The 27,859-nt window shown below is 38.4% G+C and overlaps 1 protein-coding gene across 1 annotated transcript in view; it reads left to right on the top strand.

The window, feature by feature from the left end:
* Positions 1-27,859, top strand: part of FARSB (phenylalanyl-tRNA synthetase subunit beta) — a 70,090-nt gene that overhangs the window by 2,719 nt on the left and 39,512 nt on the right. The window contains exons 2-14 of the mRNA XM_041737150.1: positions 3,455-3,510; positions 6,038-6,192; positions 7,992-8,061; positions 8,673-8,788; positions 14,200-14,350; positions 15,110-15,218; positions 16,111-16,181; positions 17,609-17,670; positions 18,585-18,636; positions 22,623-22,684; positions 23,138-23,345; positions 23,846-23,926; positions 27,295-27,387. Coding sequence (XP_041593084.1) covers positions 3,455-3,510; positions 6,038-6,192; positions 7,992-8,061; positions 8,673-8,788; positions 14,200-14,350; positions 15,110-15,218; positions 16,111-16,181; positions 17,609-17,670; positions 18,585-18,636; positions 22,623-22,684; positions 23,138-23,345; positions 23,846-23,926; positions 27,295-27,387 — 1,286 coding nt within the window. The remainder of the gene's footprint in view (positions 1-3,454; positions 3,511-6,037; positions 6,193-7,991; positions 8,062-8,672; positions 8,789-14,199; positions 14,351-15,109; positions 15,219-16,110; positions 16,182-17,608; positions 17,671-18,584; positions 18,637-22,622; positions 22,685-23,137; positions 23,346-23,845; positions 23,927-27,294; positions 27,388-27,859) is intronic.

Below are 27,859 nucleotides of genomic sequence, written 5' to 3'. Positions count from 1 at the left end.
TTCCAGAAGTGTCATCCATTACAGCAACAGCTCAAAATCCAGAATCTCCCCTGAATTGGGCCCAGGTGTGGATGAGGCTCTTTAGGTGTAGTTCCTTAAGTACAGCTGCTTGAATAGTTACTCTTGGTTTCAGAGACTAAAGAGAGACATGTGATCAACCCCGCCCTCCAGTGGTGAGACAGGCATAGGGTAAGAACTATACATAGTCCTTTTCAAAAGGGAAAATGGGAAACACAGAGGAGCCCTCGGTCCATGGCAGTTCTGAAATTAAGCTGGCACTTGTTGGACCTTCTTGATTAGTAGGACTCAAGGCCTGGGATCATCATCCATGGCTTTTAGTCGTATTCTAGGTTCTTGGTTGCGCTGAGTGACCTAATTATTTTGGTGAAAGAAGGCAGGTGCTTTACATCGAATTAGTTTTTTCAGTCTATTACTTGTTAATGGAATTTTGGTGGTTTGTTCTGTCCCTTTCAGTTCAGGCTTACAATGTTCCTGCCTGTGTATTTCCTTTAGAAACATTGTGGGTCTTCATTGGATTTTGCTAGTTTCCATTTCATTAGCGAATAGCCACACCACTCACAAATCTCTGAAATAAGGGGTTTTGTACCTTGGGCTTTTGCTGATAGTGACCTTGATTAAATTCAACTGTGCGTGGGGCACCTGGGTGGCTCAGTTAAGCATCTGCCTTGGGCTCAGGTCATGACCCCAGAGTCCTGGGATCGAGCAACGCGTCAGGCTCTCTGCCCAGTGGGGGTCTGCTTCTCCCTCTCTCTCTGCACCTCCCCACTTGTGTTCTCTCAAGTAAATAAAATCTTTGAAAAATAAACTCAGTTGTGTGACTGAATTTGTGAGGCACACCCTTATAGTGCCTTTTACCTGAGTGAATAGTACTTTTAATCTTTCCGAAGCTTTTCCAAAATCTTAAGATTTTGCAATCATATCCTTGATTTCATCTTTGGAACGTGCTTTCCTGGCAATGCCGTGGATTTACTCTTTGCTTAGAAGTCATTTCTGAATTTTAGCACTGCCTTACATCTTAGGAGGCTGAGAATTTTTAAAACCATCTAGTCTTGGCTGCTTTCTAATGGTCTTTAGTTTGTCACTTCTCTCGCATTATAAACAGGAAAAAAAAAAGTGACACAGCACTGTCGGGAATCTTAGCTACATCACCCAGTTGAATACACAGTAGAAAACGTAACTGGTCAATAGCGTCGCTTGCTAAACTTCTGCCTTTACCTGCAAAGGGTTCTCCTTTGCCAGTTTCTGGTACGCTACCTCCCTTTCCTCCATATCCTCACCTGCATCCTTGCATCCTTATTAAAGACTGTGAGGCTTCTTGTAACAGCTCTTTCCAGACCTTTGAAGTTTTGATTTACACTTTCCTTAGAGCCCACTCCCTGATTCTAAAGCCATCCCTGTATTTTCCCCGTATTTTGTTCTGGCAGCACTCCATTTCCAGGGACGAACTTCTATTCTCTACTGCTGCACGACAAAATACTCCAGTGCATAGGAGTGTAAGACAAGTGATTATTACCTCACAGGTTTTGAGAGAGGAATCAAGGAGTGGCTGAGCTGGGTGCTTGTGGCTCTGGGCCCTGACTAGGTTGCACGCAGGCTGTCAGCTGGGTCTGCAGTCCTTTCCAGGCTTGGCTGGCTGAGGAATATGCTTCTAGGATCACTCGTGTGGCTGCTTCTGACCTCCGTTCACACGAGAGTGTGAGTACCAGGAGTGGGGATCACGGGGCCTGGAGTCCCGGACTTCCTGCTCTCAACCTTCCCACCTCCCATACAGCACCTGAGCCTTCCAGATTTTACCTTTGACATTCCTCACATTCTTCCTTCTTCTGACCCACTGCTGCTCCCTCAGCAGAGTCCTCACTGCCATACCACATGTACCGTTGCAGAAGCCTCCCTGCTCCAATCTATCTACCGCTCTGCCACTGTTGTTTAGGATGCAGATCTAACTGTGCTTTTGCCCTGTGGAAAATCCTTCGGCATAACCCCCGCTGCCTGCAGGCGGGACAGAGCAAGTCCCTTGGCATGTGCGTTATTTCTGCTGGAGCATCGTATCTCTTCCTGACCTTATCCTTACGCTTCATCCATATTGAACTTTCCAAATTTGCCGTGCTGTTGTCCCACTCCCCCACAAGCCTTTGTGCGAAGCCTTAGCTGATTCTGACTGAAGCTGATTACTTCCTTTGTGCCATCTCTGTACCTTGCACTTAACTGTATTTACACATCTGACCTCTTTATTAGAGTAGGAATTTTTTTTTTTCCATAGCCTTGGCACCTAGTCCAATGCCTGGCATATGGTAGATAAGTCTTAAGTGTTAAGTTAAAGTTCATTGTGAAGGTCAGAATCTTAAGACCAGCTTCTCACTAGGATATACTGGTGATGATGGTTTGTGTTCAGTTTTTGATAATGACAAAATCCCCCTAAATGCTGTTTGAGGTAGCAAAGTAGGATATAACTTCAAGGAAGAAAATTGTTAATTATTGCAGACCTACTAGTTTCAGGGTGCTATGCCAATCCATTACCTGCATAATGTCATTGAAATCTTTCCCAGAGTTCCATGCTAAAAATAAATGGCTGTAAAATGCTATCTTATGGATGAGGCCTAGGAGTCAGGAATTTTACATAAAGTGCCAAGCTCTTAGAGCTAGTGAGTGAGTTGGAGTTCAGACTCCAATTGGCCTATCTCCAAAGCCTGCCAATCAGGCCTCAGAATTTTATTTTATTTTTAAATATTTTATTCATAAGAGAGGCAGAGACACAGGCAGAGGGAGAAGCATGCAGGGAGCTCGACGTGGGACTCATCCCGGGACTCCAGGATCATGCCCTGGGCCGAGGGCAGGCACTAAACTGCTGAGCCACCCAGGGATCCCCAGGCTTCAGAATTTTAAATGATAGGATTTACGTGACCGTATCCCACTGTGTAGGACCTGTGTTTTGGAGCCTACTTTATACTTGATACCTACTTAACAGGTTCTTTTTCTAAGAAAATGTGAACTTCCCAGAGTAGGTAACCTAATTCTGTAGTTGCTGTTAAATGAATTAGCCCTTAAATGGTTCTTTTCAGGGGTGTTTGTTTTTTGGTTGCTTTTTTTTTTTTTTTTTCGGTTTTAAAATGGTGCTGATGCCTGGTAATTAATATGCTTGGTATAGAGCAGTTATTAAGAAAATGCAGTTTATATACTATCATTTATTTTATTTTTTTAAAGATTTTATTTATTCATTAGAGACATAGAGGCAGAGATATAGGCAGAGGGAGAGGAGAAGCAGGCTCCATGTAGGAAGCACAGTGTGGGACTCCATCCTGGGCCTCTGGGATCATGCCCTGAACCAAAGGTAGACGCTCAACCACTGAGCCATCCAGTCATCCCTACTACTTTCATTTAAACTGAGCAGATTAAAATTAGCAATCTCTCTCTCTCTCTTTTTTTTTTTTTCCAGCCGACGAAGAATTTGATGAACTATGTTTTGAATTTGGTCTGGAACTTGATGAAATTGTATGTATTGAATATTTTTAAAAATATTTCATGTATAACTGCGTTTTTCAGAAGTATACTATATTTTGTTACCTTATGGTTAGAGCAAGATGGAACATCTGTGGGCTCTGGTGATTTCTGTGTTCTTGGTGTTCAGAAGCTAAGCTCCAGTTCTTAGAATATCTGGTGCTTTCTTTAAAGTCTTAGAAAGGGTTTATGCATTAAGTTGTGTACAGTCACCTTGAGTTATTGACCTAATGCTGTGCAGATGGATAGACCATCTTGAGTAACCCAGAATGGCAGTGTGCTCCCTGGCAGTGAGGTGCCTTTTTACAAATTAATTAGCAAATGAGGCCTGGGGAGCAATGGAACCATTACTTTAGCCAGAGTGAGAGCTCATGCTTTCTTGGCTGGTAGGTCCCCCTCCTTCATTTCCTCTGTGCCCCTCTTGCACCTTCCTGTTTAGCCAGTATTAATTCATTCCTAATCATTACTGTAGACACTGACCTTGTAAAATGATCTGTTTGTTGAAGAGTTGCTTATAAAAATCCTTATAAAGCATATTCCTAGTCTTTTAGTTGTTTAATTAAAATACTTATAAAAAGTTTATTTGCAAAATACATTATTAATGGTTACATAAGACATTGTATTTATAACAAATACTTTTATATTTTTCTTGTAACGTTATTTTTTCTTAAGCCTTCTATTTGATTTATTCAGTGTTAAAATACTATGAGATTTAGGCTGACAAAAACATACATTGACTTGCCTCGTTTTTTTCTGCTTTTTTACTGATGTTACAGGGTTTGTTTTTGTTAATGAGCATCTTTATGCTTGAAATTGGCTAAGATTTCTCTAAGTTGCTTATTAATAAGACATTTCAGGCTGTAGGATATCTAAACATTGGACAGGATATCAGAAAATCTGAGTATTCAAGCTCCTATATTTACGAGCTGTGTAAACTACATTGCTTCTCTGGGCCTCCTTTTCATCTATGAAATGGGGGCTATGAATTATATGATCTCTGTAGATCCCTTCCAGCTCTGAAATTTCTGTGGTCTTTGATTCCTGTAAGGTTTTTGTTAGCCCTCACAAACCCGGCTTTCAGATACAGTCTTTGTATGAATTGAGGTACTGAAATGAAAGATTTAAGCTGGTGTGTCCTTTGCAAGAGGACTAGTCTTTTTTCTTTTTTAATTCAGATGTCTTAATTTCTCTGCCTACCACATTTTCTCCCCTTCCTATGAGTCCCTCCTGAAACATCACATTCCCTGTGATGGCAATGATGAGAGCATAACATGAAGGGAGGCAGAAGGAGGAAGAGGAATTAGAAGTTAAATAAATCTCAAAGAGGTCAATAAAATTACTGTTTGTTTTTTTAAGATTTTATTTATTTATTCATGAGAGACAGAGAGGCAGTGACACAGGCAGAGGGAGAAGCAGGCTCCATGCGGGGAGCCTGATGAGGGACTCAATCCCGGGACTCCAGGATCATGCCCTGGGTCAAAGGCAGGTGCTAAACCACTGAGCAACCCAGGCGTCCCAAATTGCTGTTTTTTTTTAAGTTGAAGTATAAGCGACATATAGTATCTTATCTCAGGTGTATGTTGTAGTGATTCTTATCTTTCTTGCCAGTGGTTATCTTTGAGAAGATCTGTTATTCTTTGCTATAATATGGTGACTGAGATATTCTTAAGCTTTTGGCTACTGGATTAAAATTATTCTAGTGTTTCTTCTCTTCTTGGTTACCTTTACTCTTCTCTATACCTTTACTATTATTAGATCGCTTCCCATTGTGCCATAATCTCTTCTGATTTACACCACAGGTCTGATCTCTTCAGATGTTTTTTTTTGTGTGTGTGTGTGTGTGTTTTTTTTTTTTTTTTTTTTTTTAATATTACTCATTCTCCTGTTGCTTCTAGGCTTGGGGTGCCTACTGGATTTAGCTTTTAGAGTCATTATAAGAAGTCCTATTTCTTCTATTTGGTGAATCATCTTTATTTTGCCTCTTTAACACTTTTTGTTGTTGCTGCTCTACGTACTTGGTAGTGGTATTTTCTTTTAAATCTGGGATGGGCAAACCCTTTGTAAAGGTATTGTAAGCCTGGTAGGTGGTGTAGTCTCTATCACAACTCAGCTGTTAAGAGTATGTAAGTCACAACAGCTAACATGTAAACAAATGGGCCTGGTGATATCCCATTAAAACTTTACTTACAAAAATAGGTGGTGGGCATGATTTTGGCTGGTGGTGAGGATGTTAGATATCCGAACTCAGCAAAAAATTGAGTATTTTTACTTGAGAGAAAGTGCATGCACGCATGTGAGTTGGAGAGGGGTAGAGAGCCTTCAAGCAGACTCCCTGCTGAGCAGGGAACCTGATGCTGGGCTTGATCTTAGGACCCATTAGATTATGATCTGAGCGGAAACCAGGAACCAGATGCTCAACCGAGCTATCCTGGTGCTCCTGTAGTTACTACTTTGTAGCACTAACAACTAATTTTTAAAAGAATTTAGATCTATTGTGCTTTATTTTTTGGGCTTGTTTTAGACTTCTGAGAAAGAAATCATAAGTAAGGAGCAAGGTAATGAAAAGGCAGAGGGAGCCTCTGATGTTGTTCTTTACAAAATTGACGTCCCTGCCAATAGATATGATCTCCTATGTTTGGAAGGATTGGTTCGAGGACTTCAAGTCTTCAAAGAAAGGTAAGAGAATATGTCTATTAAATACTTCGCTCAGATTTCTTTTGCTTGGCATTATCAGCAACCCTGTTTAGGTCTTTGGAAAAAAAATTGTTGGGCAGGTATACAGCTTTAAGTTTGCATAGAGGGTGAGTTAGAATAAGATTCATGCAGATTATAACCATTTAAAATTTTGCATTTTGAGTCCTAGCTTTCCATCTGGAGAACTACTTAAAGCTGGAGTAGTTAATGATTTTATGGCCTTCTATAAACAAGTTAAGGGGATTCATGTGAATTTTCTCAGTAATCCAGTTGAAATACATGAGTAATTTGATTTGTTAACGGTGGGAGGAAAGTAGAGGTGACAAAACTTTATATGCTATTTGCTTAAGAACTCTAAGGAAGCTCAGGAGTAGAGGTTTCTAACTGGAAAACTGAAGATCTTATGATGGCTCTCTGATCCTGGACAAGTTCATTGGCCTCTGTAGTTTGAATCTCCTAATTATTTATTTACTTATTTATTTTGAGAGAGAACAAATGTGCGCCTGCTCGAGCCAGTGAGGGGACCAAAGGGGAGAGAGGAGGAGAGAATCTTAAGGAGACTCCATGCCCCAGTGTGAAGCCCTACACGGGGCTCAGTCTCATAACTCTGAGATCATGACCTGAGCCAAAATCAAGAGTCACATGCTTAACCGACTAAGGCGCCCCTCAGCCTCCTGATTTATAATGGATATTTTTAAGTTCCCTTCCAACTACTCATGTAATGAATACAGTGAATATATAAAGTGAAAAAGAGGTGAAACGAGCACTTATCAAAAATAATTATTTTTGGTTTTGATGACCTATCATCTGGTGAGCTGCAAAAGAATGAGAGTGTCTGGCCGATGGGCTAGACTCTGAACCAGTGAGGTTTCGGGTGATTGATGGGTATGGGTGAAAGGGTGATAATTAGGCATTTGGTTTAGGTGGTTAAAATTTGGAAAGTGACTCTGTTGCTTCTCTGTGTGACAATCAGACCCTCCTATTTTAGGGCCAGGGATGATCCCTTAAGGTGCATTTTCCAAATCTGCTTGATGGGAGTCCTTTACTCCTAGCAGGCACCTGATTCTTATGCTCAGACAGAATTAGGAAAGTGACTTAACCCTGTTGCTATTCAAAGTGTGGTCTGTGGACCAGCATCCTCTCTGTCCTCTGAGAGCTTGTTAGGAATGCAAAATCTCAGCCTCTACTCAAGACCTATTGAATCAGTCTGTGGTTTAACAGATTCCCCCCTTGACTGTAAGCACGTTCAGGTTTGAGAAGCACTGAATTAAAACAGTAGTTCTCAGTCTCTCCTGATAATCTTACCTGCACTTTGCCTTCAAAATGTACCACTTCCTGGGTCTTTCCTTTAAATATCCTAATTCAGTATATCCAGATGGGACCAGGCAATCTGTATTTTTAATAAACCCTGCTTTCCTTAGAAGCTCAGAGTCTCATGGTTGGAATAAAACTTTAAAGGCTATCAAATCTTTAAAAACAGAAGTTAATAAGTCTAGCCCCTCAGCTGATGTAAATGCCCCCTCTCTGGTTGCTTGGTGCTTTTCTAGCCTCTGCAGACCCTCCAGTGACTGGACACTTCTTACTGGGAGGCATCCTATACCATTGTTGGACAACCTTAAATGTTAGGAAGTTTGATTTTTGTTTTTAATATGTAGCCTAAATCTGGTTTGCTATAACTTCAACCTACTCTCTTAGCTCTGTTCATTTTTTATATTTTTACACAGAATGCAGTTTGCCAACCATTTTTTGTTAAAAATCAAGTTTGTTTTATTTCCTTTTAGGATAAAGGCTCCAGTGTATAAACGGATAACACCTAATGGAGAAATCCAGAAATTGATAATCACAGAAGAGGTAATAAAAGATAGATTCTTATTTTCCTTTTTAAAAAGTATCCTTTGTGTATAGAAGATGGGGAGGGAAAAAAAAAAAAAAAAAAGAAGATGGGGAGGAGAAAGGAACAAAACTGATCTTTCTGCCAAATATAATTTTCTTTGATCACTTGGACAAAAATAGACCTATATTTAGCCTCTAGCTCTTAAAAACTATCAATTTGTTCCTTTCATTTACTGGTGAAAGCAAAGCATTTGTTTTCTTGAATCATTTTGGAAAATAACAAAAAGTGTTTGTTTATTTAAAATACTTTGAGATAGATTAAGTTATGGCATATTAATAAAGTTTAAAGAAACTTTGGGGGACATTATTCTGATAAAATTAGCCTGTAAGGAGTTTGCTCATAGTTGATAATTTTTTCTGTTGTTGAGTAAATTTTCAGAAATTTTACTGAAATGTAAATTGCACGGGAAGGGTGACTGTCTCTTGCCACCACTATATGTTTGATTGAAAGAGCACATATGCTTGTTTGTGAATTTGCGATAGTATCAGAATGCAGCTAACTTTCTTTCACAAGATGTTATTAGAAAAGCCCAGGTATGGACAATCTCTAATGGTACAATGAACTTCAGACAGCAAAAATACGTCCTTATGCTGTGGCAGCAGTTCTCCGAAATATAAAGTTCACTAAAGATCGATACGACAGCTTCATTGAACTTCAGGAGAAATTACATCAGAATATTTGCAGGTTTGTGGTGGCATCTTCTTTTCCCCCTTGCCTTCTCTGTTGCTTCCCCTCTTTTTCCTTTTTACGCATTTCTCCCTCTTTCCCTCCCTTCCTCCTTTCTTCCTCTGCAGGTTTTTTCAGAACATTTCTAAATATGTGAGAATAACAAGAGTTTAAATTTGCTTAACTAAATTTAAATAAGCTTACATCTTACCCCATAGCTGTTTGTTACTGTTATGAAACAGTACATGTATGTAGAAATAAGAGCTCTGTTTGGAGTACTATATAGATAAGAAATATCTAGTCCTAGAGATTTTCTTGGTTTCTATGTTGTGTTTTTGTTGTTTAGTTCAAATTATTAGTAGTGGATTATCTACTAAGTGTTAAATGATAGTAATTTAAAATATGACTTGTCATTTTTGGAAAAATTTCTGGTTTTGATGTCACTTGAGTATAATTAGAAATTTACAGATGAAACTTGACTTTTTTTTTTTTTTTTTTTAAGATTTTATTTATTCATGAGAGGCACACAGAGAAGAGAGAGAAAGGGGGGAAGAGACACAGGGAGAGGGAGAAGCAGGCTCCATGCAGGGAGCCTGACTTGGGACTCGATCCCGGGTCTCCAGGATCAGGTCCTGGGCTGAAGGTACTGCTAAACCGCTGAGCCACTGGGGCTGCCCCGAAACTTCTGAATAACTGAATTTTCTTACTACTGTTCAACATTACTATCCATCATTTTCCATGTGCTCCTTTTACACAGTGATCTTCAGACCTATATAATTTCTGAACTCCTCAAGGTCAAGGAAGGTAACAGTAGGAGTCCTTGAACTAACTTCAGTATTTAAGAAATCCTGATGGAAATTATAGATTTACTTACTGATAAACATTAAGCTTTAGCCAACATATCAGGGTTATTTTTTGTATTGGTCCTGAAGTACATCAGCATATCTCATGCTGATCAAAAGATATGATTAAGTTATAGATTCCTTGAATAAAAGATAAAGTTTTTATTGTAACTTCAGTTTGGTAAACTGGAGATTGAAGAGGCTTCTATGTAAGTGATGGTCTAGGGACAGGATTGGAGGGGACCCTGGACATTTTCTTCTGGAGTAGAATATTTTAAAATAAAACACCAGTAGGTCTCTATTTCCATAAACATCTTTGTTTATGTAGGAAAAGAAACTTCTTCAGATTCTAAATAATATTATTCCTAGTTTTTATATAAAAAAAAGTCTGTTAGATAGCTAATAATCAAAACAAAAATTTAAATATAATCTCAAATGAGGAAAAAAATAGATTTCTGACAAGCTAGTAAGTGGTTGAGGATGATTATCTGTTCTGGACCAAGTTTATTTGAAGAATCTATTTTTATGTAAATTGGAAGGCATTTACTCAATTCAGCTTTAACCTCTGATTATGTGGTATTTCTGGAAATCATAAGCTTTTTGAAAGGGAGAAATAAATCCCATCCTAACACTCGGGTGTGCTAGAGTCCTTTCCTGTCAGTAAATCCTGATTAACCTCTTGCACGAGTTTTGGAAACTTGTGTTTTTCAAGAAATCTATTCATTTGTTTATGTTAGCCAATGTATTGGCATAAAGTTGTTTATGATGTTCTCTTATTATCCTTTTAATATCTAGTATCTGTAGTGATACCACCTTTTTCATTGGTCTTTTTTCCCTTGATCAGGGTGACTGGAGAGGTTTATCAACTGTATTGATCTTTTCAAAGAACCAGCTTTTGGTTTTATTGACTTATTTTTCCCTCCATTGATTAAGCAATGTTCTGTGTAGTGCTAATTGCTAATTCTATGGCAAGACCCTTCTGCCTACTTGATCCATTCCCATATGAAGTAGTGAGGTTTTCAGTCTGCGTGAACACTGTTTCTCCGATGAGTCTTTCCCTGGCTGTGGGTAATTTTCTCACTGCGTGCACTAATCAATACTCAGCCGAACACTTTGAGGGGGTTGGTGGGGAACCTCTGCAAGTTTCCAGAATCCTCATAGCTCTCTCCACTTCAGTCTTATTCCAGTGAACTCTGTCTTAGCTTCCCTAGACTCTGTTATGTCTGTCAACTCAGGAAGTCCCCTGAGCTCCAACCTTGTCCATCTTTCCTAACTTACAGTGTGGAATCCCCTCCGGGCAGTAAGCTGGGGGCAGTCTTGGGGCTCACTCCACTTATTTCCTATCTGTCAGGGATTGCTACCCTTCATTGCCTGATGTTCAGGGCCACCCATGAAACTATTTCCTGATTTTTGTCCCTTTTATAGTGGTTTTGGGCAAGAGAGTAAATCTAGTCTCTGTTACTCCATCTTGGCTGGAAGTGTCCAGTGAATTTTTTACCTCCGTTATCTTAGAATCCATTAAAAGTCAGTCTGTCTTTTTCTTTCTTTCTAAGATTGATTTTTTTTATTTATTTATTTATTTATTTATTTATTTATTTATTTATTTATTATTTGGGGGGCGGGTGCAGAGAACACAAGCAGAGGCAGAAGCAGGCTCCATGCAGGGAACCCGATGTGGGACTCGATCCCAGATCTCCAGGATCACACCCGGGGCTGCAGACGCGTCAAACCGCTGCGCCACCGGGGCCGCTCGCTTCCTTTCTTTTCCTTTCCCCTTTCCTTTCCCCTTTCCTTTCCCCTTTCCTTTCCCCTTTCCTTTCCCCTTTCCTTTCCCCTTTCCTTTCCCCTTTCCTTTCCCCTTTCCTTTCCCCTTTCCTTTCCCCTTTCCTTTCCCCTTTCCTTTCCCCTTTCCTTTCCCCTTTCCTTTCCCCTTTCCTTCCTTTCCCCTTTCCTTTCCCCTTTCCTTTCCCCTTTCCTTTCCCCTTTCCTTTCCCCTTTCCTTTCCCCTTTCCTTTCCCCTTTCCTTTCCCCTTTCCTTTCCCCTTTCCTTTCCCCTTTCCTTTTCCTTTCTTTCTCCTCATCTGTTTATTCTGTGCATCTTTTCCACATAATTTTTGAATATTTTTTATGGTAGGAACTTTAAAATTTATATGGTGATTTGAAAATCTGGGTCATCTTAGCATTGATTTTTATAGACTGGTTTTGTCACATTTCTGTTCTCATGTACACTGCTTTTTTTTTTTTTTTTTAAGTTTATTTAAGCAATCACTACACCCAACGTGGGTCTCAGACTCACGACCCTGAGACCAAAAGTTGTATACTTTTTTTAAGATTTTTATTTATTCATGAGAGAGACAGAGAGGCAGAGATGTAGACAGAGAGGCAGAGATGTAGGCAGAGGAAGAAGCAGGCTCCCTATGGGACTTGATCCCAGGACCCCAGGATCAGGACCTGAGCTGAAGGCAGATGCTCAACTGCTGAGCCACCCAGGTGCCCCAGTTGCATACTCTTCTGACTGGGCCAGATGGGTACCCCTCATGTCCACTGCTTTTTGGATACATAGGTACCCCTCATGAGGGGGGACAGAATGTTATGGATAAGGCTCTTGATTTTCTCTCAGAGGAGTGGTTTTGTCTTTCAGGCAAAGACTCTTGAATACTTAGCTAGACTCAAACTCAAAACACTTGGCTAGGTAGGACCTCTGCAATTGGCAACAGCTGAGTGTTCTACTCAATTCTTTCAGCTTCCTCTTGCCTTTTCACAGTTAGACTTTAAAATTTTTGCCAGTACAATAGGTAAAATCTTTATTTCTAACTTATTTTTAGTTTTTGTATTTTCATATGTCTGAGATATTAATCCTTTTCTATCCATAAATTACAAGCATTTTCTCAGTTTGTTTTGACTCTTGCAGTCTTTGGGTATATAAAGCTTTCTTTTTTTTCTTTTTTTTTTTTTTAAGATTTTATTTATTTGAGAGAGAGTACGAACAGGGCGATGGAGGCAGAGGGAGAGCGGGAAGCAGACTCCCTGCTGAGCAGGGAGCCCCATGTGGGGCTTAATCCCAGGACCCTGAAATCATGACCTGAGCTGAATGCAGACACTTAACTGACTGAACCCCCCCCTTGTGCCCCCAAAGTTTTCAATTTGGATAGTCCCATTTATCAGTCTTCCTATGACTCTTATGTGTCATGTCAAGGGATATCCTCCAGTTTTACACATTGTTGTCCTATATTTTCTTTGAATAATTTTTTTGCTTCCTTCTGTAAGTATATGCATGTTTGTCTCTTGCTTTTCAAAATACATAGCTCTTTGATTCTTCTCGAATTTATTTTTATGATTGGTTTGAAATTGAGATTTAGTGATCGTTATGGGAATACTAGAATTAAGGGACCGTTACTGTCTTAAAAAACAAAACAAAACACAGACCTTCATATTCGTGGATTTGTCAATTGTATCTAAACAATGGTATCTAGAGTTTGGTATCTAAATTTACCAAACTATATTTCAACCTTTGCTGTTTCTGGAGTTGTAATCTTCTGAGAGCACATAACTCACTGAGTAAAGTAGTGCTGCTTCTGTGCTTGTTAACAGGTTTTTTTTTTTTTTTTTTTTTTGAGTTAACCATATTTATTAAGGTTTTTGTTACCAGTCTTGAAGGATGACCAAGATTTATTCTTTACAGATTTTGAAAACTATTTCATAACTCATGTAATATGGACTTTAATAAAATCCTTGATTACTAATGCATTTTATCTATTTGGTATATATATGTACTTACGCATAGATAAGCAAATATATTTGTACATACACCTAAAGCTAATTCCAAGAAATCTTACTGCCATAATTTATAAAATTTTAAGAAAAGCCATAATTTCTGACCGAGGTTTTTTTTTTTGAATTGTCTTAGAAATCTTAGAGCCAAATTTGTGACCCTCTGTGCTAAAGCTGTAGGCCTTTAAAAGATTCTGCTTTAGCATTAACATTGTTCCTGGCTCTGTTTTATATCCCTATTTTTTTCTTTTTTTCCTAATATTAACTTGCTGTAAGTACCTAAAATTACCTTAAGTCCTTTCTGCATAAACTGTAGAAAGAATGAAATTAATAGCTTTTGAACTTCCCTTATATATTAAGTTTTAAGTGTAATTCATAGTTCTTAATTTTTTTCCATGATTAAGGTAATACAGCTTTGTGACAGAAAATTTAGGAAAATATACAAAACCCAAAAAACAGCAATTTAGTAGTTTATTCTAACAAAACATTTGTTTACTTGAGGACCCTAAGAGAAAATGGGTTAAAAGAAAAAGGGGTTGTTCACTTGGAAAATGTCCTAATTAACACAGTACTTGGGAAAGTATAGTGGCAAGGAATTTACTGTAGCTACTGAAATAATGTGCTTTAATTAGCTGTGGAATTTCTCATTACTTTCAATGCTATGAGAATTTGTTCATCATACTCTTCTAAGTTTGCTTTAAAGTAATAGGCTATTATAGGGAAATGTCAGTAAGAAACCTAAGTCTTTGAGCTCTAGAATTTCTGCTTTTGAATATCCAAAACTTTTTTCTTTTTTTTTTTTCCCTCAACATTTAGGAAAAGAGCCTTGGTTGCTATTGGTACCCATGATTTGGACACTTTGTCAGGCCCTTTTACATATACTGCAAAGCGACCTTCAGATATCAAATTCAAGCCTCTAAATAAGACCAAGGAGTATACAGCCTGTGAACTGATGAACATATACAAGGTAGATTGTTTTTTCTATGTTATGCAAATAGCGCTCCATAAATCAAGAAAATTCTTTCGAAGTCAAGTCTTGGAATTCGGGAGATGTAAATGAGTACTTTTTAAAAACAATTTCTATGCTCCAGTCAAGAGCTGCTGATTCATTTGATGTAGAGTGGGGCCTGGGCATAGTTTTATTACTTTTTTAACCTCTTGAATGATTTTAATGTACAGCTGGAACTGAGAACCACTGAAGTAGAACATGCCACATTATATTCATATTTTGGTATAATTATAGCTCATGCACATAAAGAATAAAATGTAAGTAGATTTTTGTGGGAAACAGTATTATAATGTGTTTACTATTTAGCATTTTAGATTCCAGGAGTTAAAATGATTCCAAAGTTACTTAATGGTGCTTAAAAAATAAGTATCGTTCAGAAAAAGTAGCTTTTATCTTTGGCCTGAGTTGCCCACTGATTTCTTCCTATTTATGTAAACAGTTTTGTGATGGTTTGTGTTTTGCTTGAGATGATTCAGGCTTACCAGTGCAAATCTATTTTCACTCTTGGAAAGCTACTTGGCTGTGTTCTCATATCTCCCTAGTAGGAGATGAGGTATACAAGGATGTTGAAATATTTAGAAAATCTTACAAATGTAGGGCTGTCTGTAATATGGGACTGTTCTATTATTTTTCTGACTTACCCCCTATTTTTTGTACTAGATAAGTATATAAACTAATTAGCATTAGAAGTACATTGATTGTCTTAATTTTTTTCAGACTGACAACCACCTTAAACATTATTTACATATCATTGAAAATAAACCCCTGTACCCAGTTATCTATGATAGCAACGGTGTTGTCCTTTCAATGCCTCCAATCATCAATGGTGAGTTATTTAAGTATCAGGGTTTTTTTGTTTTGTTTTTTCTCTTATCCTTCGCCATTTCTATAGAACTCTAGACTTGGTTCAATCAAATCTTAATCTGCGATCTCTGGGTTTTGTAGGTTTTAGTGTAATAGTTCTTTTCAGCATTTTACAGGTGATTTTTATGTAACTTTTAAATGTTTAAGTTTTCATCATAAGCACATAGATGTTTACTGGTGCCAGTCTCTAGATTGTTATATTCCTCCAAAGAGTGTTGATATTTTGGTTTTAGCCCATGACTCACTTGGTTAGGTTCAAATTCTGCCTTGCCTGCTGTTTTATAGTTAAAACTTTTAAACAGAATTTCACTCTTACCTCCTTTGTGAAGACCCTCTTGAGGAGGCAACTTGGATGTACATACAAAATTTAAGGATGTCATAGTCCTAGATGTTGACCTTCCTGGAGGTGAGATGATTCACAATGGGAGGAGTCTCTTCCTCCTTGAGGTTGAACTCCAGCTGTTACAGAGCTTTAGAACCTGAGCTTCAGAGTATCCAGACCCAGGTCATAGCCTTATTGCTTAATAGACCATGTGATCAGGTCAACAAGCTAAAGCTCTGAATCTTAGTCGTGCCTACAGCTCTATCATAGGGTTGTGGTGGAGAAGAGATGAGAAAACCTGTGTAGGGCTGGGCAGAGCAGCTCTGACACACTGAATGCAGTAAAGTCTTGTTACTATTTTCTCTCTATTCTCCTGATTGCAGTGGGGGCTTAAATATTGCATTATCACCTTACCTCTGAGATGTCTATTTACTGTACTCTAAGTGAAAAAGTAGTTTCTCCGTTTTGGGGGTCTTTTTAGTGCACCTACATTTCTGAAACTGATTGTTTTGTTGTGTTGTGTTTGTTACAGGAAATCATTCCAAAATAACTGTAAATACTAGAAATGTTTTCATTGAATGCACAGGAACTGACTTCACTAAGGTAAATTTCTATCTTTGTACTGCCAGACAGGACATTTTAGTTCAGGGCCAAGACTAGATGGCTGAACTTTAAGGTGTTTATTTTGTAAGTGGGAATGTATTTCAGGATTTAAAAAATTAGGAAGATACAGATATTTTGTTCCCTGGTTATGGTGTGTTCATTTAATGAATAAATCTTTAATGAGCACCTCCTGTCTTTCCAGTGCTGTGACTTAATGAGTTACATGTTTCTTCATGTCAAGGTACTTACTCTAGTGGGAGAATCAGCTAATACCTAACTGTAAGACTGAGAATGGAATAAGTGCTGTATAAATTTTTTTTTATCTTATGGGCTTAATTTAAATGCTGAGTAATTTGATACCTGTGTGTACTTAGTAATAAGTTTTTAAAAATGAAACAGCCTGTAAAGAAGTTTTACTTAGCAAAATTGATAAAGGGTTTGTGCAGACGATCTCAACAGTATGTAGAATACTAGTTCACTCACTTTTAGTAACTGGATTGGATTGCTATGAAACTTTTTAACAGATAAGATTCTTTTCAGATAACAAGGCATAGGGTGAGGTGGCAGTCAAGCAAATTAATAAGATAAGCTTGAATGGCAGGAGAAGGCTGGCCTATAGAAATAGGGCCATAAATGGCATTCAGTATGTCTTACAGGATTGGACGCCATTGTAACTTTTATGGCCCTATTTACCTTCAGAAATACTAGAAATATAGCTTATACTATTTATAATTTTTTTTAAAAAGTCTTATATTAACAGACCTTAGATACTTTCCCTGAAGCTTATCTTTAAATAGTGAAGTGTATATATAAAAGTAAAGCCTAGATATATCCCAATAAGGTTACTGTATTTTTTTCCTAAGAATATTTCTTCAATTTAAAATTTTAATCTATACAACTCTTAAATGTGCTAGGCATTGCTCATGTATTAATACATTTAATCCTCATAACAACCAAATGAGCTTTAGAAACTTTTATAATCTCTGCTTAACAAATAAAGATGCGGTACAAAGATGTGGTAAGGAACTTACCAAAGTCAGTTTACTCAACTACTGGTTGAGCCAGGAGCCTGGTAACTGGCTGTAGAGATCTAGAAGATTGATAAGGGGGTATGTGTGTGTGTTGGCCATTTGTCTCTCTTGAAACTTGGTGAACCCAAGGGAGAGGGCCAGGGGAAGTAAATGATTTGTTTCAGTCATGGATTGTTAACTCTCAGAGAACCGAATAAATGCAGACCACCTGAAGATAAGGCTAGGCCTACTTTAGCTCACAAGTTTTTATTCCACTTCCTTTTTTTTTTTTTTTTTTGAACACATACATATATGCTTAATTTTTAGATGTTTTAGATGTTTGAGGACTAAATTTTCACTTCATCTGAGTGAAGAAAATGTATTTTTAGATTACAGTATCTTTTTCTTTTTTTGCAGGCAAAAATAGTTCTTGATGTTATTGTCACCATGTTCAGTGAATATTGTGAGAAGCAGTTTATGTAAGTTTATTCAATGGTTTTATTGAATGAAGCCTGTTGTTCTGAAGGCAAAGCACTAAGACCTTGAACTAAATATAAAGATGAAAAATGCAGCTCCTGTGACTAGAACCATATCCTCTCTTTGGGGGGCTAAGGTCTATGCATAACTTTAAAATAAAATGTGAGAACTACTTTAAAAAGTTTCAGTAATATTGTGGCTGTAAGGGCAAGTTATTGCTAGCTGGATCAGTTATTGCGCCTGGGCAGACATCATGGAGGCAATGAAGTTTAAGCTGTGTTTAAGGATCATTGGATTTGAGGATGTAAACATGGAAAGACAACAAACAGTTAAACAAAAGTAGGGAAGTATATATCCCATATGTATCTATAGGATTCCTGTATTTTTTTCTAAAGCTTATTTTTTAATTAAAATATTTAATTAAATGGTCCTTGCTGTGTATCAGCATTATAGTTTATTCCAGAATGTTAATTAAAATTCAAAATAGCCGTATCGCTGCAGAGCCCAGGACTGAAATTGGCAGGGTCTGTTTTTTAAATTGAATTGCCTGTTAGTGGTTGTGTAGTCCAGCTTTCATGGTGTAACATACCACCCTGGTAAAGCCTGGAACATGTGTATCCGTGTTGGCAGGGAGCACATAGAGGATGCATGCTTTGTAGCACTGAGAAGTAAACGTCAGATGTGCACTGCCTCAAGAGCTATGGGAGCCATAGTGGGTTGGACAGTATACTGGGTGGTGGTGTATTTAAGAGGATTAATCCAGACAGCAGTGTTGGAACGTGAATAGATTGAATATGTTGAATATTGAATATGTTACTGTTGTAGAACAAGTGAGAGACTTGTAAACCATACACATTTCTAGAATTTGTAGCTCCTTTTTTAAAAAAATATTTTATTTCTGACTTTTTTTTTAAAGGGTTGAAGCAGCTGAGGTAGTTTTTCCTAATGGAAAATCTTATACCTTTCCAGTAAGTATTTAAGATTTGATAATACTAGTAATAATGATGGTTATTGAGTGCTCGTTACATGTCTGTCCATCCATCCACCCACATGCCCAGGCACTATACTATGTGCATTAAATGGATTTAATCCTGTCACCCTATGAAGGTGAATGTTCTCTTCGGCCCCCCCCCCTTTTTTTTAAATTTTTATTTATTTATGATAGTCACAGAGAGAGAGAGAGAGAGGCAGAGACATAGGCAGAGGGAGAAGCAGGCTCCACGCACCGGGAGCCTGACGTGGGATTCGATCCTGGGTCTCCAGGATCGCGCCCTGGGCCAAAGGCAGGCGCTAAACCACTGCGCCACCCAGGGATCCCCTCGGCCCTTTCCCAGATGGAGATAGAGATCTTGAGATGTTCAGTAGCTTGCCTATTACTATTAAGTGGGGGAGTGAGGTGATAGTCTGGGCTCACCTCCCAACATGCTCCACTATACTACTGCATTAGGTGGCCATAATTTCTCTGATACATTCTTTTTATTTTACTTTTACTTTTTTAACTTAAATTCAATTAATTAACATACAGGATATTATTAGTTTCAGAGGTAGAGTTCAGTGATTTCATCAGTCTTATATAACACCCAGTACTCGTTACATCAGGTTCCCTCCTTTTTTTTGGTAAGATTTTATTATTGATGAGAGACACAGGCAGAGGGAGAAGCAGGCTCCCTATGGGGAGCCCAATGCGGGACTTAGTCCCAGGACCCCAGGATCACGCCCTGAGTTAAAGGCAGATGCTCAACCACCGAGCTACCCAGGTTCCCTCTTAATGCCTGTCACCCAGTTACCCATCCCCCTACCTCCTTCCACTCCAGCAACCCTCAGTTTCTTATGATTAAGAATATCTATGCTTTGTCTCTTTCTCTCTGATTTCATTTTATTTTTCCTTCCCTTCCCCTGTGATCCTGTTTCGTTTCTAAATTCCAAATATGAGTGAGATCATATAATTGTCTTTGATTGACTCACTTGCATTTAGCATGATACCCTTCAGTTCTATCCATGTAATTGCAATTGGCAAGATTTTTTTTTTGATGGCTGAATACATTGTATGTGTATGTGTGTGTATACATGCACCATATATCACATCTTTATCCATTTTTCGGTGAATCTGGGCTCTTTCCATAGTTTGGCTATTGTGGACATTATTGCTATGAACATTGGGTGCAGGTTCTGATTTATTCTTTTATTAATTAAATGGGTAATTTATAGTCTCATCCCTTTTAAGATTACTCAGCCCTCTGCATCTAATTAGTCTGTTGATACTTGAATTAACAGTTGCTGAAGGCCATCACTGTAGCTAATAATTCCAGATGTATTAACAGGACTGAGTAGTAAGCACAGTTATTTTTAAGACATGGAATCTTGATAAAACAAAAACATTCTTAATCTGTTTTTTTCTTCTCCTAAGATGATTTTATTAATATAAAGATGGCTATTCCAACACATGACTGTATTAGTCATTTAGTTGTGGTTATGATTCAGTGAGGCCATTGTTCAAACTCTTTAGATTTTTCACTATTCCTCTGTCACTTAAGTGACTCATAGCCTGGAATCGTTTCTACTGTTTAAATAGTTTCTGAAGTTGATAAAGCCTGCCAAGATCAAAACCTTTCTCTTCCTGAAAACATGAGCATTTAGCTTCATATTTTATTCTGGAATATTGATCATAATTCAAAATAAGTCTGTAACTTTAGAAAACTTAACTGAAATTATGGGCAGTCTGTTTTTAAAAATTTTGTAGTGCCTATTAGCTTTTGTCATGTAACAAACTGATATCTCAAGACTTAGTGATGTAAAACAACAGTGATTTGTTTATCATGATTCTGTTGATCAGCTGGGTAGTTTTTCTGCTCTAGTGTGCCTTGGCCAACCTCTCCTGGGCTTGTTCCTGTGTAATCATCCATTTGATAGGCTAGCCTCTACTCTCACAAGTCTCCTTAGCCTTGGAGTCACAAGTGTCTGTCATCCAGCAGGCTAGCTTGGTTTTCATTGTATGATGGTGGTTGCAGGATTCCCAACAGCAGGAGAGCAAGTCCAGTGCTTAAGTATTTGTAAGGTGTCCTGTTGGCCTTGGCCATTTTGCTAGATTCAAGTGGGGGGGTGGTGAAATAGACTCCCTTTTCTAAATGCCAAGACCTGAAGTGTCATATTGTGAGGCCACGGGTACAGCAGAGAAGGGAAGAATGTGGCCATCTATATGATTTACCACAGCAGTAGTTGGTTTGGCCAGAGATAGCTTTTTAGTCAATTTTAAAATGATGTCTGATTTGAGAAAAGTTTTTTTCTTTTTAATATGAGGAATTGTCAAGTGTTAGTAAAAGTGAAATAGGTACTTTGGGGAGGAAAGAGATACCTTAAAATTTGGTTCATTTTTCTCAACGTAGGTAAGTCCTTGAAATCATTTGAATTATAAAGAGCTTTTGTAAATTTGAAATAGTGGGATTTCTGAAAAGGAGTACCATATCAGTGTTGTTATTTGTTAATTTATTTCCTTTTGAATGTAGATTAGAATTGCTCTTTTCAGATTGTCCTCCCAGAATAGAATGATCCTCTGAGGAACGGATTCTTCCTCACATGAAATAGCATATTTTTCTAAATACTTTGATAGTTCTTTCCTAGTCTTCTGTTATTGCATATAAAAGAATGGAGTTTGGAATAAGAGGACCAGAGGAGGTAAGGGGTAGGTAGTCAGACCAATGGTTAATGGTGCGAGCTTCAGAATTAGGCTGCCTGAAGTTGTTACTTCATTAATTTGTTCATTTGTTACTTGATGCATTTATTTATTAACTATATACCGAGTACTTATTATCTGCCAAGCATTTTTGTAAGCACTGGGAATATAGTAGCAGCAGGGTCCAGCAGCTTACCATTGTTGTGATCTAGGAATAGTTATTCATCTAAAACTTTACTATTCTCACTTCACTGATAAGGAATCTGTTGTCTGGGTTAAGATTATCTTGAAAGTGTCTCGTACTGTTCATGTAACTGCTTGTAAAAGTTTCTGTTGCCATCATTAGCATCGAGTTTTATGCTTAAGCCGTAGTGTGTTGTCGCAGCACCTCAGGATCTTGATAACCCTCCGTTCAGGGTTCAGTAGGTCTTGTGTCACTGCTACCAGGGCCCTAGAGCCTGCATTTCTAAGAGGCTCTCGATTTGTGATGATAACTTCTGCTTCAGAATTGCATTTTGAGTGGCAAGGCTCTGGCTCATTGGACTTGAGTCCGATCAGGGTTTTAGATTTATAGCCTTTTTGCCAGTGGTAGTTATTCTTTTGAGAGTAAGTTAATGATAAACATTCATAGATACGTTTGCAGAGGTGCTGAAAAGCCTAGGGTTTATACATGCTTGTTCCTACCTAACATGGTAAGGTTATATACTGTTTGAAGGAGAATGAGTACTGATTTATGAGCTGCTCCCAGTCCTACCATCCCCTGGACCAGATTGATGATCACTAGGACTGTCTGGGGGCCTGGTCACATTCCCCCACCTGGATGAATGATAAGAAAGGAATTTCTTTGTAACACTTGGACTTAGTATAATGCTGATTTTTTTTTGATAGTACATGGTGATACCTGAATTATTCTTTCTTGGTCCTGAAACCTGCTTGCTTGAGAGGAGACTGAAAAAGCCTTAGGATTTATAAACATCGTAGAAATGACATAATGCCCCAGGGTTTTACTGCAGAGAATGGTGACTGGCCATCTGAGAGAAGAGTGTTTGGCATTTTCTATTTCTGAGCAGTTCCAGTTGTCTAGCAAATAGAATGTTCCGTTATGAACCTGTTGTAGCAGATTTATTCCTCTGTAATGTTTTGAAACATAAACGTTTATTTTTAGTGTCTCTAACAACAGTTTTTTGGGAGGGCAGTGAAACTACCATAAGATGAGGTAAAGTTAGTCTAACACTGTAGCTGACAGGGACTCATGAAAGCTTCTCAAACTTTTTCTTTTTAAAGGAACTGGCTTACCGAAAGGAAATAGTGAGAGCTGATCTAATTAACAAAAAAGTTGGAATCAGGTATGTTTGCAAACATTTATTTACTCTTGGGGAGAATTCAAGAATAAAGTATGTACAACACTTTAATTTATCCGGAAAGAATGCTTAGGATTTTGATATCTTTTCAGAGTAAGTGATAATAAATCAACTGCTAGGGTATCTGATATCTCATGGAACTCAGAAAGAAAGATGATATTTCAGGGCAGCCCAGGTGGCTCAGAGGTTTAGCGCCTGCCTTCAGCCCAGGGCGTGATCCTGGAGACCCTGGATTGAGTCCCACATTGGGCTTCTTGCATGGAGCCTGCTTCTCCGTCTGCCTGTGTCTCTGCCTCTCTCTCTCTGTCTTTCATGAATAAATAAATAAATAAAATTTAAAAAAAGATGATATTTCAGATAATGGAATATTTTAAAACAAGATATAAGCACATTTTAAGTAATCTAGTGAAATTTATGGATTGTACATTCCTGTTTCAGAGAAACTCCAGAAAATATTGCCAAGCTTCTAACCAGGATGTATTTAAAGTCAGAAGTAATAGGTGATGGGAATCAGATTGAGATTGAAATCCCTCCAACTAGAGCTGACATTATCCATGCCTGTGATATCGTAGAAGATGCAGCTATTGCTTATGGTTATAACAACATTCAGATGACTCTCCCGAAAACCTACACCATAGCTAATCAAGTAAGATTGCACCCTTAAATAAATACTCCTTATTGTTAGAAACTGATTATTGAATGCCAGGAAGGCTTCCAGAAAAACAGCACATAGGAATTAAGTAGTATTTGGACGTGCTCTGCTATGAAGAGCCATTCGCTATGGAGAGGATACAAAACAGATGCCCGGTGTGGATTAGAGTAAGTTCAAAACCTGTGATGACTAGTACTTGAAGAAAGACAGGTTTCAGGTTTGGAGCCCTTTTGAATCTTGAACTGGGGAAATTCATGTTCTGAACTTGGCCTGAAGGCAAAAGTAGTTTGGTGGGGAAGAGGTCAAGTGGGGGTTTGTGCCATCTGTATAGGAAGGAGAATCAGGGTAGTGGGGAGGGAGGCAGAGTGGGGTGGTGTACCAGCAGTATCAGTAAGGATGGAAGGGGGTTTGCCTTTTAATGACATGTTCTGTATGAACGTTTTGTTACAGGAAATTTCATTGAGGTAGCATGAAGTTTAATATCTTTTTTTCAGTTTCCTCTTAATAAACTCACAGAACTCTTAAGACAGGACATGGCAGCTGCTGGATTCACGGAAGCGCTGACCTTTGCTCTGGTAGGTCTCCTGTGCTGTTTGTGCAGCTGATTGTTGACGCAGAATCTCTTAATTGTTGTACTCTGGTTCCTTATGACTTTACATCATATAGATTGCTAAAATTTTCCAGGTTCTAGAAGAATAACTTGTTTTACTTGAGATTGTACAGTTTATAGTGAAGAAGTGTTTCCTTTTTTAGTCACAAAAAATCATGAAGGTCAAAAGTCTTAAATGACAGATAACAGTGTATTTTGTACTCTTAAGGAAGTGTCAAGTATTGAATTCATAATAAATTTCATAACCAAATTGATGAAGTTAGAATTTTTAGCCTTAATTTGGTTGTGTCTGTGCCCACTAGATGCCGCCCTAGTTAAGGGTTTGTGGACTGTTCCACATTAAACTTCTTTGTCTTTGAACATGTTCACGACATTTGCTTTGAGTTGGAAAGCTGACATAAAAGGCCTAAATCAGGAAATGAATTTTATTACAAAGTAGAAGGAAATGTCCTTCCCCTACCAGATTGACCATTTGAAAAGAATAAAACGCCTGTGCCATTTATAGTTTCCTCTTCTCGTACTGAGCATTTGTGAGGAGTCAACGTGTTGTTCTGGAGTGTTCAAGTAGGTGTCAGCATAATGATGTAGGGCAAAAAACAAAACCAAACAAGCAGAACGACTCCATTTTCTCCCTCCAACTCAACTCCAGACAGACTTCTCTTAGATTTACGGGGAACGCGGTGGTGGGCATTACATTACTACCAGTTTGTGGGGAGAGGGCAGTTGGAAAGGAGATGCAGCTTCTCTCCCTTGATTGAGCATTTGTAATTCATAGGGTGCTAACCTCGGAAGGGACCTTTGAGATCTTCTAGTTCAGCGTTGTCATGTTTTTGATTCAGCAGTCCTTTATTCCACATTTATGGATCATCTGTTGTATGCCAGGCATGAGTAGGAGTAAGGAAGCCTGAGGTCAACAGGAGAAGTACCTAATGAAGTGTACACGGACAGCACAAGGACCAGGACTGGAGTCGTAGCCTTTTGGCTTTTAGAGCAGTGCTTTTCTGTTGTCTCAGCCAGTGTGTGCTTGGTTCGTAGTACCATGTCGTTCGTACGTATGTGTACAGTTGTGAACATCAATGAAATAGAGAAAATAGTACTGAGAAATGTGTTTCATTTTAAAGAACTAAGTAGCATAGGATTAATTTGAAAGGATTCAACCTGTACAGAACCCATGATCGGTCCCCTCCATTTCCCCTCAGATTCCAACCCTATTTTCCTTCCCGGAACTAACTGCTGTTCAAACATTGGCTGGCTTGTGTACCTCCCTGCCCTTTTATATAAGTAGTGAGTTTTGATTTTGTGACCATGTGGCCCTGTGTGCATATACTCTGCCTGACTGTGGCTGCTGTGCAGGGAGAATTTATCCTCTGTCCAGGGCTTCATGCATGTGATTCCATCTCCCTGCTGCACCCTGCAGAACGTGTTCCTATCTTACACAGCAGGTGATGTAGGTAGCCTGTCCCATTCCTTACGGCCAGTCTGCTGTGGGCCAGGGACTCCGGGCCAGGCCTGTGTGTACCTAAGGCTTGTGGCTGAGCTGTCCACAAGCAGTACCAGAAACCGGCTGTCCGGCTGTCCGAAGTCATCTCAACACATTATCACCATTGGGAAAAGGAGTAGTGGGTGCTAGAGGTTCAAATATGTCATTACATTACATGTTCCAGTTTTCTTACTTAGATCTTATGTTGAAATTTCTGTATCTCTGAGCCTCATATCTAGTCTTGTAGGAGAGAAACAGAGCTGTTTCTAAAATGTAGCCCTTTATTTTCCAAATATAAGTAGTTGTTATCTCATCATGATTTTTACTATGTCTGCATACTAGTTGTAATATTTTAAATTAACTCACTTTTAAAGCTAAATATTTACTTATAGCCTTAGTATAAGAATATTTATAAAAATCATGGGCTTCACTGACCTATTATATTCTAACACTTTAAAAGAAACACTTTAATATTTAAAAATGTTTTTTGCTAGCTCCTGCCACTTTTGGTCACCTTGATTTCACACTGCTTCTAATCTGTCCCTTGTCCTCCATTGTCATCATGGAGTATGAGGCCACTCAGATACCCCACATGGCCGTGAGTTTGTGGAACACTTCTTTTACATACACAGTACTAGTTCGGCTTGAGAATAGATTGCATTATTTAAATTGCACTTCCTAATTAATCACATTATATCTTGTAATAAAAACTCCTCCATGCTGGGGAGAAAATCTGATTATTTCCAGCAGGCCTGCCACCATTCTCCACCTCTGCAGCCTGACAGATCAGAGAGCTCTTGTCTGCTCTGCCTGGATGCAGCTTCAGTATCCTTCCCAAGAGAGCTCAGCAGGAATCATTAGAATGGGCTTTGACATAAAATCTAAACCTGTGTGTGTGCTAGGAAAAACAAACTAGTCCTTGAAGGCGACTTTGTAGAATAGCGCAATAGGCAATATCCCCTAATGTTGGAAAATCATTCAGTAATCTGATGGTATATCAGTTTTTATGTTAAGTTTTAAACTCCTTTTCCAACAGTTAGCATTAATATGTGATTATTCTTAGTAATTTATTAATCATCAATATTTTTTGAGCATGGTTTGTGCCAGGTACTTTATTTGCATTATCTTGTTAACTCATTTATTAGATGTGATGCATCTAATAGTTTTATTTTCATAATTCTGTCTGTCATCCTGGTTTTTTAGTATGACAGATATCTTTCTATTTTTTGGAGTGTGAGCAGGTTGGGAGTTTTTTGCTCAGAGCTTTAACAAGCCCATATGCAAAGAAGTTAAACGATCAAGTAGAAAGAACATTGGGCAGAATTCGGGCCACTTGAGTTTACCATTCTACCACAAGTCAGTATGGATTTAGCAGGGCTTATCACGGTAATCAAAGCCATAGGAACACCAAGGGGGGAGACAGTTTGACAGGAGTCATTCGGAATATTTTTATGGAAGCAGTAGACCTTGGGGGATGGGAGTGGGTAGGGTGGAGAAGGCATTTCTGGTGAAAGTAAGGAAGAGTGTAAGATTCAGAGAATGGGTTACTAATTATAAGAGACTAGACTGGAAAGGTAAATGGAAGGCTGGCTTACGAAGGGCCCAAATACAGTTGTACCATCAACATGTGAAAAACTTCCCTTGCCTCTCTATCATAGGTGGAACTCCTTATAAGAGAACAGTTCATGTTAATTTAGATCTGCAGTGGCCCTGAATTAGTTGATGTATTTATTATTAACTTCTTTATATAAAGAATCTACATTATTATGAGATTATAAATTGACTTACAGCATTAAATACTTTGTATATTAAGTTCAGTCATTGTTTTTCTTTATGTTGCATGTACTTCTTAGTGCTCCCAAGAAGATATTGCTGATAAACTTGGTTTGGACATCTCTGCAACAAAGGCAGTCCACATTAGTAATCCTAAAACGGCTGAATTTCAGGTGAGAATTTTAAGTAGGTAAGAATTTGGGTAAATACTGAGAGGCAGTACATAAGTTATACTTAAGATGACAATCTTAGAGCTTTTTAAAAATCTCTTCTTGGATAAGATTATAGTTCTTACATAACTTTGTTGATAGATTTTGTTTTTAAAGACTTCAAAGATTTTTTTTTTTAAATTATTAGCACATCGGGAAGGAGCGGAGTTAGTTTTTTGTTTTAAGATTTTATTAGAGTGTGTGTGCATGAGCAGGGGAAGAAGGAGAAGCAGAGTCTGATGTGGGGCTCAGGCCCAGGACCTTGAGATCATGACCTGAGCCAGCAGATTCTTAATTGACTGAGTCACCCAGGTGCCCCTAAATTTTTTTTTAATTAAAAATATTTATTTGAGAGAGATAGGATGAGAGAGAGCACAAGCAGGGGGTGGGGAAGAGAGAAGCAGGCTCTCCACGGAGCAGGGAGCCTGAGATCATG

Source organism: Vulpes lagopus, chromosome 22, assembly GCF_018345385.1.
Source record: "Vulpes lagopus strain Blue_001 chromosome 22, ASM1834538v1, whole genome shotgun sequence".
Taxonomy (NCBI): Eukaryota; Metazoa; Chordata; class Mammalia; order Carnivora; family Canidae; genus Vulpes; species Vulpes lagopus.
This window is presented reverse-complemented; position numbering and strand designations above follow the sequence as displayed.